Below are 13,224 nucleotides of genomic sequence, written 5' to 3' on the forward strand. Positions count from 1 at the left end.
GTATTAGAGGGATCTGTTAATCAGTTTCAGCTGTTTGGTGTTGATGAAATTAACAACAGGTGCACTAATAGGGCAACAATGAGACAACCCCAAAAACAGGAATGGTTTTGCAGGTGGAGGCCACAGACATTTTTCCCTCCTCATTTTTTTGGCTGCTTTTCAGTAGTTTTGCATTTGACCAGGGTCAGTGTCACTACTGGTGGGATGCGGCGATACCTGGACCCTACAGAGGTTGCACAGGCAGTCCAGCTCAACCAGGATGGCACATCTATACATGTCATTGCCCGAAGGTTTGCTGTGTCTCCCAGCAAAGTCTCAAGAGCACTGAGGAGATTCCTGGAGACAGACAGCGACTCTAAGAGAGCTGGACAGGGTTTACTGAGGTCCTTAACCCATTAGCAGGACCGGTATCTGCTCCTTTGTGCAAGGAGGAACATAATTAGTACTGCCAGAGCCCTACAAGGATAAACAATGGCACCCTGACTGCTATTAGCTATGAAAGGGATGAAATCCTTAGACCCACTGTTAGACCCTTCACTGGTGCACTGGGTCCTGGGTACTTCCTGGTGCATGATAATACCTGGCCTCATGTGGCAAAAGTATGCAGGCAGTTCCTGGAGAATGAAGAAATTGATACCATTGACCAGCCTCCATGCTCCCCTGACTTAAATCAAATAGAACATCCCTGGGACATCATAGTTAGGTCAATCTGACATCACCAGGTTGCACCCCAAACTGTCCAGGAGCTCAGTGAAGCCCTGGTAAGGATCTGGGGGGAGATACCCCAGGACACTCTGTCATTTCATAAGGAACATGCCTTGACGTTGTCAGGCATGCATACAAGCACATTGGAGCCATATAAACTACTAAGTACCATTTTGAGTTGCTGCAATGACATTTCAGCAAATTGGACTAGCCTGCCGCATCAGTTTTTCAGATAACATTTCTCTGTGACTTCAGATTAAGCCCTATGTGAGTTGATTATTTTCATTTTCATTAATTGATGTGGCATTTCTTTATTCCTAACAAATTACTTGTTCCATATTAGTATGGATATCTGGCAAGATTTTGTTTTTCCATTTGAGATTTTAATGTGTTTTCAAAGTGTTCCATTAATTGTTTTGAGCAGTGTATAAAGTTGGGATGAGAACTCATTTTTAAAGTGTCTGTGTTTGTATCTCCTGCCACAAAGTTATATGTGTGTCAATGTGCAGGATTGAGCTGCACTGACAATCACTGTTTGTAACTGAAAACATTTCCAAATTAATTAATAACAGTTTCCCCATTGTTTTAATCTCAGTAGGTCGTTTTAATAAATCCTGCTTGAAATGCAGTGTCTAATTCTCATTTATCACTGCTGGTAAATGGTGATCTGTTGGTTGACAGTGCAAGGAGTGTTCACAAACACAGACAAAACCTATAAGCAATTTATCTGGTTAAATTAGTGAGATGCTTGCTCAATATGATGAGTTTCTGTAAAGTTATTGACTTGATGGAATCGGCTGGACTTCCTTAGATAGAGAACTTTTTAATTATTGGCATAATAAACTCATCTTGACTGCATTTTATGATAACTAAAGGATGGAATTGAAATGTATGTAATTTACTGATGGCCTGTCCAGGGTTTACCCTGCCTCTTGCCTAATGGCCGCTGGAGATAGGCACAAGCCTTGACTGTGAAGGATAAGTGGGTAGACAATTGATGATAGATGGATGATTGGATTGGTTACATATTTCTGTATGTAAATTGTATTTGGTCGTTCTATGGATAATACCAAGACTAACAATAGTAGAGGCCTGGAATTGTATTCTAGCATCAACAAGGTGTTTTAAAAAGCTATGAGATTAGGCATGGGAGGTTAATTTTTCCTAAGGGCAAAGTGAGACACAATGATTGTTGATGATGGGCAAGTTGTTACCTGAACCCGATTATTCCAAACATATATTTGATAATTAACTCTGAATATGATTATTATTATTGGCTGCTGGGAGCAGAAGTCATTGCAACTAACAAATAAAATGTAAAATACCGCACAAAATATTAAGGACCTTGAAAGACATAAGAACTATTCATGAAAACATCTTCAAGAGAATGCAAGAAAGTCAAACTCTTTGGAAGCAAAGAATGCCTCAGGAGTGGTTTACAATGTTTGCACAGTACTGTATATGTCAGATTCCTCTGTGTGTGTTTTGGTGCCCACACTTCATGTTTAACTATCCATCACAGAACACTGTATGGCTCTTGACCTTGGCTATTGGCTGGGTGACAAATAACCCCACATATGATGTATTTTGCAGTATGTTGGTGTTGTTGACTCTTCTGGTGTGTTTGTGCCCATGCTCTGCTGTCATATTTTCTGTGTTGTGTGGGCCAGTACAGAGCTTATCTGGGCTGTTCTGTGCTGATCTCACTATGTTCATCCAGTGCTCTAAGCTGCTTGGGCTCTAGCCACCAGCATAGATGATATATCCCTGCCCCCCTCCTTCCCACATCTCTCACTGTGATTCATTGGCTGTTTGTCTTGCCAATCCATCTGGGCCAACACAGAGGAGCAAACACCATGCTAAGACACATGGCAATTTTGTAGCAAGGGTCTGCGTTAACCTGCTCAGGAAGAAACAGATTCTCTGAGAAATGGTGCTCTAACAGGAGGGGGGAGTGGCTGGAGAAATACCCATGGAGAAACAGCTGGAGGAACATCGGACAGAGAGAAATATGAACTGGATGCTCAATGAGAGAGGTATATATTTTAAAAAAGAACAAAGTAGAGATCTGACTGATTAAATTTCCCCCCAAAAAAAGACTGAGCTAAAGGGATACAAGAGTTGTAAACAATGCAAAATACAATATATGAAAATACATCCAAATCTCATGTGCCAACTGTTATCGTGAAATTATATCAAATGTCCTGAGAGATACCAAAAAAATACAAGTAAAAAATACTAGCTGCAAAGCTGATATTTTTAATCACAGAATTGTTGTCTTTTCAAAAACTAAACTACTGGTGTTTGGTGATATTTTTAGTTATGTGGTAGAAAATCTACATTTACTGGCCCCCTTATTATGTGCACCAGTTGAGTTGTTGTCAAACACAAGACGGCAAGCTGAGGTTCAAATTGAGTATCAGAATGGGGAAAAAGGGAGATTAAAGTAACTTTAAATGTATAACTATCTCTTGGGTTTAAAGACAGTGGCCTAAAAAAGAGGAAATATATTGTAAGCAGCAGTCATATGGCTGGAAATACCTTGTTGATATCAGAGTAGAATAGTTAGCCTGGTTTGAGATGATGGAAACGCAACAGTAGCTCAAATAACCACTTGTTAGAAACAATGTATGTCAAATACCCATACCGAATGCATCACACGACAGACCTTGAAGCAGATGTGCAACAGAAGGGCACACTGGGTGCCACCCTTGTCAGCTAAAAAGAGGAAACTGACAAATGCAAATTGCATTGGCTCACCGAAATTAGAAAATAAAGACTTGAAAACGTTGCCAGATCTGCTGAGTCTCCATTTCAGCTACAACAGTCAGAGCATGGCGTCAGATTTTGGTGTAAACAACACACAAGCATGGAGCCATTCTGCCTTGGTAGTGTAGGGGATAATGCCTTTCCTAAATACTCTTCAGAAAGAATGCTCAAAAATTCTCAGAATACACTCCTAACCCTTGTCGAAAGCCTTCCCAGAAGGGCTAAAGCTGCAAATACCCTTTTAAATAACTATGTCACTCATGTTCTTATGAATGTGTAAAGGCGAGAGATCGAATACTTTCAGCAATATAGTGTACCTTTTGTATAATTAGGAAATAATTTCTAACACATTATTTGTAACCACATTTACGTATCCAGTCTTTGTATCTTCACCCTGTTTGTATGTGCATTTTCCGACTAACTTTAAAAATGTATTGCCTACTTTCAAAGTTTTCCATGGACTGGTTCCATCTTACTTATCCAATCTTCTAAACATAAGAGGACTGCTGTCAACCAGCCAGTTTCTCAAAGATGCTCCGCACTGCAGATCCAACATAAAGGTGATTAAGATTTTGCAGTGGCTGCCCCAAATTTATAGGAAAGTTTACCCCAGTGCACAGACGGTTGAGATATTTAAATCTCTGCTTAAGACTCATCTTCTTACTTTGGCTTTCGTCTCAAGCTTATGTTTTGTGCTGTGTTGGAAATTTATTAAGTAATTTGGTTTATTGTGTTCCTATTTCTATTAAATCTACAGTAATACTGTATATAGTTGCATCCTTTTTTTAGCTTAACAGTGATGTGATTTTTTTTTAATATACAATCAGGTGCTTAAAATCACTGCAGATACATGAATTCATCTACATTTTCCCCTTTTTATATACTATGTACACTGTCTGTAAACGTAGGCACGTTGAATCAACATATTATCTTTGGGTTGCAATAAGAGCTTTACTTCTCAGCTTGGGTAACGTGTTGGGATTATATGAAAAGGTTTTGTCTCTGTATGGCTATAAGTAAGAGGGACCGCTAAGAAGAGGTGGGCAGTGTGTTCTATAGAAATAGGATAGCTTCTATTATAGTGAGAGTTTATGTGCTAAGTGTTTTTTGTAGATAAAAAGTCTCCCCTGATAAGCAGCAGGCTTCTGCATGGCCACTCCTCAGATGAATGACTTTTAACTGTAACAGGGGGTCTAAATAGGGTGAGTAATTTCGGAGCCTTGGGGATTTGTGGCCAATCATGCCATTCTGGGACAAAAATAATATTCCCAACGCCCCCTAGAGGCCTTGGGAAACCTAGATACAGAGGCTCAAGATGGAATTGAGGGAGAAACAGAGGAAGGATCGAATGCTTTGAAGAGAAGGAAGGAAACTACAAGGCTCAGACATATTTGCTTCTTGAATGACTTCCCAGTCAATACACACATGCAAAAGAGGTTTCTTCAGGGGAATGCAAAAAGGGCTGTGGATCAGCATAAATGATGACAGCATGTTTTGTAACAACATAACTAGTAATTTGGGGAAAAACATTCACAGATATACACTGCTCAAAAAAATAAAGGAACACTTAAACAACACAATATAACTCCAAATAAATCAAACTTCTGTGAAATCAAACTGTCCACTTAGGAAGCAACACTGCTTGGAGCCTGGAGGCGCTACCAGGAGACAGGCCAGTACACCAGGAGATGTGGAGGAGGCCGTAGGAGGGCAACAACCCAGCAGCAGGACCGCTACCTCCACCTTTGTGCGAAACCGACTCCATGAGGATGGTATGAGGGCCCGACGTCCACAAATGGGGGTTGTGCTCACAGCCCAACACCGTGCAGGATGCTTGGCATTTGCCAGAGAACATCAGGATTGGCAAATTCGCCACTGGCGCCCTGTGCTCTTCACAGATGAAAGCAGGTTCACACTGAGCACATGTGACAGACGTGACAGAGTCTGGAGACACCGTGGAGAGCGATCTGCTGCCTGCAACATCCTTCAGCATGACCGGATTGGCAGTGGGTCAGTAATGGTGTGGTGTGGCATTTCTTGCGGCCCTCCATGTGCTCGCCAGAGGTAGCCTGACTGCCATTAGGTACAGAGATGAGATCCTCAGACCCCTTGTGAGACCATATGCTGGTGCGGTTGGCCCTTGGTTCCTCCTAATGCAGGACAGTGCTAGACCTCATGTGGCTGGAGTGTGTCAGCAGTTCCTGCAAGATGAAGACATTGAAGCTATGGACTGGCCCGCCCGTTCTCCAGACCTGAATCCGATTGAACACATCTGGGACATCATGTCTCGCTCCATCCACCAACGTCACGTTGCACCACAGACTGTCCTGGAGTTGGCGGATGCTTTAGTCCAGGTCTGGGAGATCCCTCAGGAGACCATCCGCGGTCTCATCAGGAGCATGCCCAGGCGTTGTAGGAAGGTCATACAGACACGTGGAGGCCACACACAATACTGAGCCTCATTTTGACTTGTTTTAAGGACATTACATCAAAGTTGGATCAGCCTGTAGTGTGTTTTTCCACTTTAATTTTGTGTGTGACTCCAAATCCAGGCCTCCATTGGTTAATATATTTAATTTCCATTGATGATGTTTGTGTGATTTTGTTGTCAGCACATTCAACTTTGTACAGAACAAAGTATTAAATGAGAATATTTCATTAATTCAGATCTAGTTTGTGTTATTTGAGTGTTCCCTTTATTTGTTTGAGCAGTGTATTAAGATTTGAGCCTGGGGACTGAAATGGGCATGGAAACAGGTTGATTTTGGGTCTAATGAACCATTTCTGTATTGATTTGGTTGTATGTTTTGAATCAGTTTATGGCTAAAGACCCAAAGCCAAACTGGTTTCAGTTTGTTTTCTGTTGTTATTTCAGCTTCAGTTTCTGGTAGAGCCCACCAGATTTTTACTTAAACTGTCCTGGTATGTCAAAGAGTGCATGGTATCATGAACTCATCATGAACAAGGCTCAAGGCCCACAGCATCACAGATTCTCCACCATACTCAATATTTTCCACAAATCTTCCACAAATTTAACATTTTCTTTACGCCAAACCCAACTACAGTTTTTGTTACATAAAAGCTCACTGTTAATCTCATCTAATCAAAGCACAGTTCTGCTTAAATACCACATGCTTACATTTGTGATGGTAGGACAGAAAATGCTTTTTCCTGGCATGCCTCCAAAACAATCAGCGGGCATGTACTATAGATGGCGTTTAATGGTTGTTATGGGGACTAAATTACCTGAAGATTTCACTCTCATGCAGTTCTTTAACATCGAGTGTTGGAGAGTTTTTCACAACTATTACCATTGTCCTCACAGGGTATGAGGAAAGATGAATATTGATCCTCGTCCAGCCTTGTTTCCCACATTACCACTTCTTTTAAACATTTTAATTACTGGTCCGACTGTAGGTATGCATAAGTTTACGTGGATAGCTATTTTCGTGTTGCCAGCTCCTGAGTTATGAAGATCAACACACTCCTGCTTTAATTAAATGGCATGTTCCCTCAACAGAGCATCAGAGAATTGGGCCTCTGTGTCACATAATTTTTACATGCCAGGATAACAGGGAGCCATTTATTACTAATGGTTCCTACACACTCTGATCAACTTAAAGTAAAGATGAAGTGAATTTTCCCTCACTGTGCTGTAAAGTGCTTCTCCCATTGGCTGTTCTCATTTTCTTGTGCTCTTGAGAAACTATTTGATATGTTGTAAAAACTGCAGCAAAAAAGAAAAAAAGAAAAATGCTGTTAGAATATTTGATCGAGATGCACATCACAATATAACTTGATAACAGATGTTTGCTGAACTAATCCTATTTATTCAAATTAATGAATTGCATTGTTTGGCTTCCTTGTAAATGGACTACTGAGCAACTGAAATAATCTGTTCAGACTACGAAATGCTGTACAAGAAGAGCAAAAAATCTTTGCATCTAGGTTAGAAAAAGCAACATTACATGCAGCTTCTATTTATTTAAGTATCCACATAAAATATTTTCTGCAAGTCACTGCGTTTGTACTGTTGATGGTGAAACAAAACCCTTAATGGTTAATGTAATTCAAAATTATGATCAAAAAAATCAATTGTACAAAACTGCACAGAGTGAAACTATAAATAAATAAATATAGGAAGAAAATGAACAATTGTGACATTTAAGTAAATGGTGAAAAGAAATCCTTTGGCTTTACAAGGTTCTCCTATCAGTAAAGCCAGAGAATAATTTTTGTTGGTGCCCAATCCTGTCACCATAAATCCATATCCTGCTGACTTCTGATTCTTACTGTTTTTGCTGTTTTTATGTTTTCTTGCAGAAACTGGTCCGAGAGGCTGAGCAGCTTCAGAAGGAACACGTGTGGCAAGACGGCGTGACGGTAAAGTAGAACTCCAACATCTCTTCGTCTTTCCCAAAATATTTTTCTCCTTTTCTGTATAAACAAATAGAACTTCTCACCTCCAGCCAACCTCCCCTTTTGTCTAGCAATTTTAAACTTGTTCACAATGTGATCAGCACCATAAAGATACAGTAATTGGTGCAAAAATATGCTTTGCGTTTATGCATGACCAGTAAAGCAGTTCATTTTTAAGGTAGGTATTTTTATGGCCTTTTTCATTATCAAAACAAATTTTAGAGCTTTACTTTTTTTCAATGCATTGAACTTTGCATTTCTTGCTGTTGACATTTAAAGCAATAGGGTGCGTAGTTTTAATCTAGAAAAGGAAAACATATATAACTATGTTGTCAATGCTGATGTGCTTTACTGACTGGCCAGCTTGTAAACGTTTAAATGCCAAGACAACATTCACACCTACATATACAGCAAAGCCCAAAAAAGCCTAGATTTAGATTTAAATACCTTTTCATTCACCTAAGAAGTTTATTTTTGATAGGAAATGAGAAAGGCTTTTCTCTAAAGGTAGGATCAATTTTGAATAACTTGTAAATTTTTTAAATTTTAAAAACTGCATGTTGAGAATTATTTAAACACTACTTAATAGTCAATAGAAAATATTTTTTTGGCATTACAGCAATTAAACCCCTTTTTACAATTGCTGAGCATCATTTTGCATGTTTCCCTTAGTAATTTGTTGATTTAGCTTTGGTGATAAGCTCCATGACCTTGAGGTTAGAAGGCCTCCAACGGTAGATCCTTCAACAAATTGGATTTTATAGATTAAGAACATGATGTCAACAAAGTTCATGCTCGTGTAAAAGAAGATAGATGAATACTTTTGGCAATAATAATGCAGGTCGGACCTTGACTAAATTATTGTACATCAAATACAAATACCTTAAAATACGATTTTGATTTGTTACTCTTTTATGCAGGAAGCACTACTGACCCTATTAGTACACCAGCACAGCCCTTTATAACTGGCTTAGAAAGAAGAAATGAGGGGGTTAAAGCAAGGCCAGGGGGAAAAACAGATTTAAATGTTTAGAATTTTTTTAAGAATTTGAATCATGCCACATATTTTGGAATGAACTAAAGTGTGCAAATCAACTAAATCGTTTTCAAAATTTAAGTGACATCAGTGAATGGCTAATATTTATGAATAAGTTGTTTTTGCTAAAGCAGGAAATGATCTGAGCTCTACAGGAAACTTTTCAATGAGGATTTTGAATTTGGTAATATATTTGTTCAATAAATGACGAAATACAAATATCTTTATAATATCTGTAAAATTTACAGTTTTATTCTTTAAATTCACAGTGAAACATACCAAATCAATACTGACATTCTGACATTCTCTTAGACATCCTTATTCTTTCACATGGCTGTATATGTTTTATATAAATACGTAAAATAGCTATTTATCCACATTCCCTGTTGTCGCATCTTTAGTCTCCAGGGAGACAAGCTCACTGCCATGGTACACTTCCCACAAATGGATTTTTAACCTGATGCCTCCTGGGGGGTATTTGAGAAAAGGCTTTAACTGATTCAAAGCGAATAATTATAAGACCTACTTCTCTGCAAAGTCCGTTTTTATTCATGGTTGCTTACACTCTGAAGCTGTAGTCTTGCAGTGGCTGGGCTGCGTTCCTCTTTTTCACCCTGCTGGTTTGAAGGAGGGAGGATGCGGCACGGCTGTCCCTTCATCTTAGGCCTGAGGGAGCTGATGCCTGCCTCTCTCTCTCTTTGTCTTTCTCTCTGTCCGGCTCCAATTCACCTCAATCGGATGTGTAGCCATGCAGGAAGTGGTGCTTGGGTCACAGTCCTCCACACATAGCACACCTGTTCATAAGTAGCTTCACCCAATATAGCATCAATAGCCTCTCAAGTGGAAAAACCAGTTCTCTCTTTAATCCCTACCCCTTCCTCCTTCTCCAAAACCTTTCTTCACTCCATCCTTTTTTCCCCTCTTCTGCTCAAGCTCTTTCTGTCCAGCTTTGTAGCCCTCGCTCTCCTCGCTTCCACCTCATTCACATACCTTATTCTTATCGGTGTGTGTGCTAAATCAACCATGAAAACAGAATATACCATATTGTTGCAAATGCTGCAAATTAATCCCAGTAGTTCTTTTTTATTAATAATGTATTGAGCTGATTTCATTTGCCTTTATAATTAGGTCAGGTAATGAATCTCAGCGGGGCAAGTGTGAGGCTATTGAAAAAATATCAAAAACAAAAGGTGGTGGTGGGAGAATCTGGTGGGGTGGTTAGATATGCTACGTTCCTGCAAAACGTTTTTTTTCCTGTTTGTAGATTTTGTGCTTTCCTAATTTCTCTTTGGCTGAACACTCTACTGACTGACACTCTAATTAGATTAGAGCTTCGTGCTCTTTGGGCATATTAGGAGAAACGCGTTGCATCTTAAACTAGCGGGTGGAGCAATCTGTCAAATGGAAAGAAAAGGTGTTGATGCATGAGAGACAGTTTTTTTTTGGGTCGACTTGGTGTGTGTGTTTGTGTGTGTGTGTGTCAGAGTGTGTGTATGTAAGAGTGTGTGATCTATGGCAAGAAAGCTATGTTTTTGTGACTTTTGTTGAGCAGGTAGTGTACACAGCCCTGTTAAAATGCCAGGTCTTTGTGTTATGTGTTATAGAGAATGGGACTAAGATAAAACTTTTTTTCCATTTCAATGTGAAATATACATAATGTACAATTAACTGATCCTTGTCGCAAGAGTTAGAGTCTGTGTGCTCTGGGTTCTCTCTGGGTTTTCCAGTTTCCTCTCACAGTCCAAAAACATGACTGTTAATTGGTCTCTCTAAGTTACCTTTAGGTATGAGTGTGTGCTTTTGCATGGTTATATCATTTTTAATGTGGGCTTCTCTACTCTGTTCTTTTTTTGTTTTAAACCTCCGTAAAACAATTCTTGTCACACTCGGCTGATTGATATAACCAACTAAGATGGACTGGCGACCTGTATAAGGTGTAACCTACCTCTCGCCCAATAACTGCAGGAGATAGGCACCGGCCCCCCTGCGACCCTGCAAGGACAAGCAGGTATAATCAATGGATGGATATAATCAAAAGGAAAATGGAACCACAGTATTGCAGTAATGTCCCAAAAAATTGTGATCTTTAAAAGAGAAAAACAACAATTATTACATTGCTGTTGCTAAAATAATATATTGATTATTACAATTATTTTGTCTTAAGACACTTTAACACACAGAAGAGAGACAATGGGTGAGTGTTCGCAGGCACTGTTTTAAAAAACATTAGCTGTTTCATATAGTCATGAAAATAATTAAATCTTTTTTTAATCTTAAGATATTTAGAACAATCAATAATTAAAGTCTGCCTCATTCACAATTAATTAGATAAATTTAAAGTGAGTGCCAGCTAAAATAAAAAGTTAAATGTTTTTAAAAGATGTACACATTGCTAAATAAAAGTATGAAACAAACAGCTGAAATTAGTAGCAGTTTTTGAGTAAGTTTCTCCTTATTTTGGAGAAATGTGAACCCATCTCTCTGTTAATTATTCCTCGCGGTTGACCTCCGGTTCAGATATTTGTGTGCCCATCGACTTCATCTTGATATATCTGTCACGCAGAGCAGTATAAGTTGATTCACATTGTTTTTCTCTTTTGTAAAAAGGCACAGAATGACAAATATATAGAAAGAAATTCAACACCTTACCTTCCCACCTTCATTCTTTTTTTCTCTAAAATCAAATCTATTGCATTTTCACGGTCTATTGATGTCAAACCAAAACAGAGACTTTTAAATCTGCACTTTTATGGAGTGAAGTTGAATGCAGCTTCGTGATCTAGTTTTTTTGTTACGGTGTTTTGAAAATGCATGTAATCTCATCATGTTGGTGAGATAATGGACTCAAAAGTGTTAAGTTCACAAACAATTTTACTCAATTTTAATGATTCTCACTGATCTGACATAAAGTTTTCCTGTTCTTGCAGGATTTTTCTGACATTTGCTTATTTGCATCCTGTATTTAAAAGCCGTTGTTTGCTGAGAGGTTATAAAGGATCAAAATGATCTCTCATTGTAGAAAAGTATCAGTCAGAGGGAGGGTACATGAATTGCACAAAAAGAACAATAATACTTGTTTGACACTAGATAAACTGAATTTTTGTACAGAACTGTTTAAAAGACAGGACACAAAAGTGTTCAGGAAGTCTGCCCAAAAGGCCAACACTGAGGGATGTGTGATTTGATCCCCAGTTTGCTCCATATGTCTCGAATTAGGAAGGCAAAGGTAGAATCCAGGCCTCACTAGAAAAATCACAAAATCTTGTAGTAGAATGAGTTGTAGTCTGTCAAAAATAAACTTCAACTTTTGGGACACAAATCCAATTGATATGTTTGAGATAAAAAAAGGAGTAAAAATAGTTCTTGCTGATACTATTGCAAAAACCTTTTTTGGTTCACATGTTCTCTCTCTCGCGTTTTATAAAAGCAAAGTTCAAATCCAAACAAATAAAAACATTTGAATATTTTACTGTAATCTATCTGTATAGATAAGGCAGAAATTAGAAGCACTTGACAATATAGGGAAAAAAATACATTTTAATTGTTTGTTTATTAATGTTTTATACATGCAGTTATATATATTATTATATATTAATTTTGTTTTTAAACTGTTCATAATGATCCTATGTCCAACTAGAGGAATAAAACGTTTTATAAAATGTGTAAATTCAAATGGCCGCTGATGAGAGCCCCAGCTCTCCCCTTTTTCCGGTATTGCGTGCTGCCGCTGAATCTTTTAGCAGGACGCAGCACCGGATCGTACCAGATTACTTTCACCCCTGAATAAAAACAACACTGAGCTTAATGAAAAAACACAACACCCATTCAGTGAAACATGGTAGTGGCTGCATCAGGATCTGCGGTTCCTAGATGGAACTGGGAACTTTCATAAGGTAAGTGAAAAAAATTAACTGTTACGATAACAATCACTTTAGATCCAAAACCTTCAAATGCCTAGCCCTAGGATAGCATGATGAGAGGAAAATGAAAGTTTTGAATTGACTTCCAGAATTGAGTCCAGTCAAGCAGATTATATAAAGTCACAGAAAAAGAAAATAGACAAGAGGTGTCCTCACAAATTGATAGATTTGACAAGGCAGAGTGGGCAAATATTGGCAAGTAAATACGTGGCGTGCTGATAGACTCCTACCAAAAAGGACTGAACTCTGAAATCACATCAGATATGCTTCAATGAAGTATTAATTTAAGAGTGTGCACACTTATTCAAAGTTACTGCACTTTTATCTTTACAACTTTTACAATTAAGATGTGGTGTTTTTTCTCACAAAAGGATA

The 13,224-nt window shown here is 38.6% G+C and overlaps 1 protein-coding gene across 4 annotated transcripts in view; it reads left to right on the forward strand.

Annotated features, from left to right (window-relative positions):
* Positions 1-13,224, forward strand: part of cacna2d2a (calcium channel, voltage-dependent, alpha 2/delta subunit 2a) — a 269,412-nt gene that overhangs the window by 121,537 nt on the left and 134,651 nt on the right. For all 4 annotated transcript variants that reach the window (XM_047346803.1, XM_047346805.1, XM_047346804.1 and 1 more), the window contains exon 4: positions 7,798-7,857. In XM_047346803.1, the coding sequence (XP_047202759.1) occupies positions 7,798-7,857 (60 nt within the window). The remainder of the gene's footprint in view (positions 1-7,797; positions 7,858-13,224) is intronic.

The sequence above is a fragment of the Girardinichthys multiradiatus genome, chromosome 20, assembly GCF_021462225.1.
Source record: "Girardinichthys multiradiatus isolate DD_20200921_A chromosome 20, DD_fGirMul_XY1, whole genome shotgun sequence".
Taxonomy (NCBI): Eukaryota; Metazoa; Chordata; class Actinopteri; order Cyprinodontiformes; family Goodeidae; genus Girardinichthys; species Girardinichthys multiradiatus.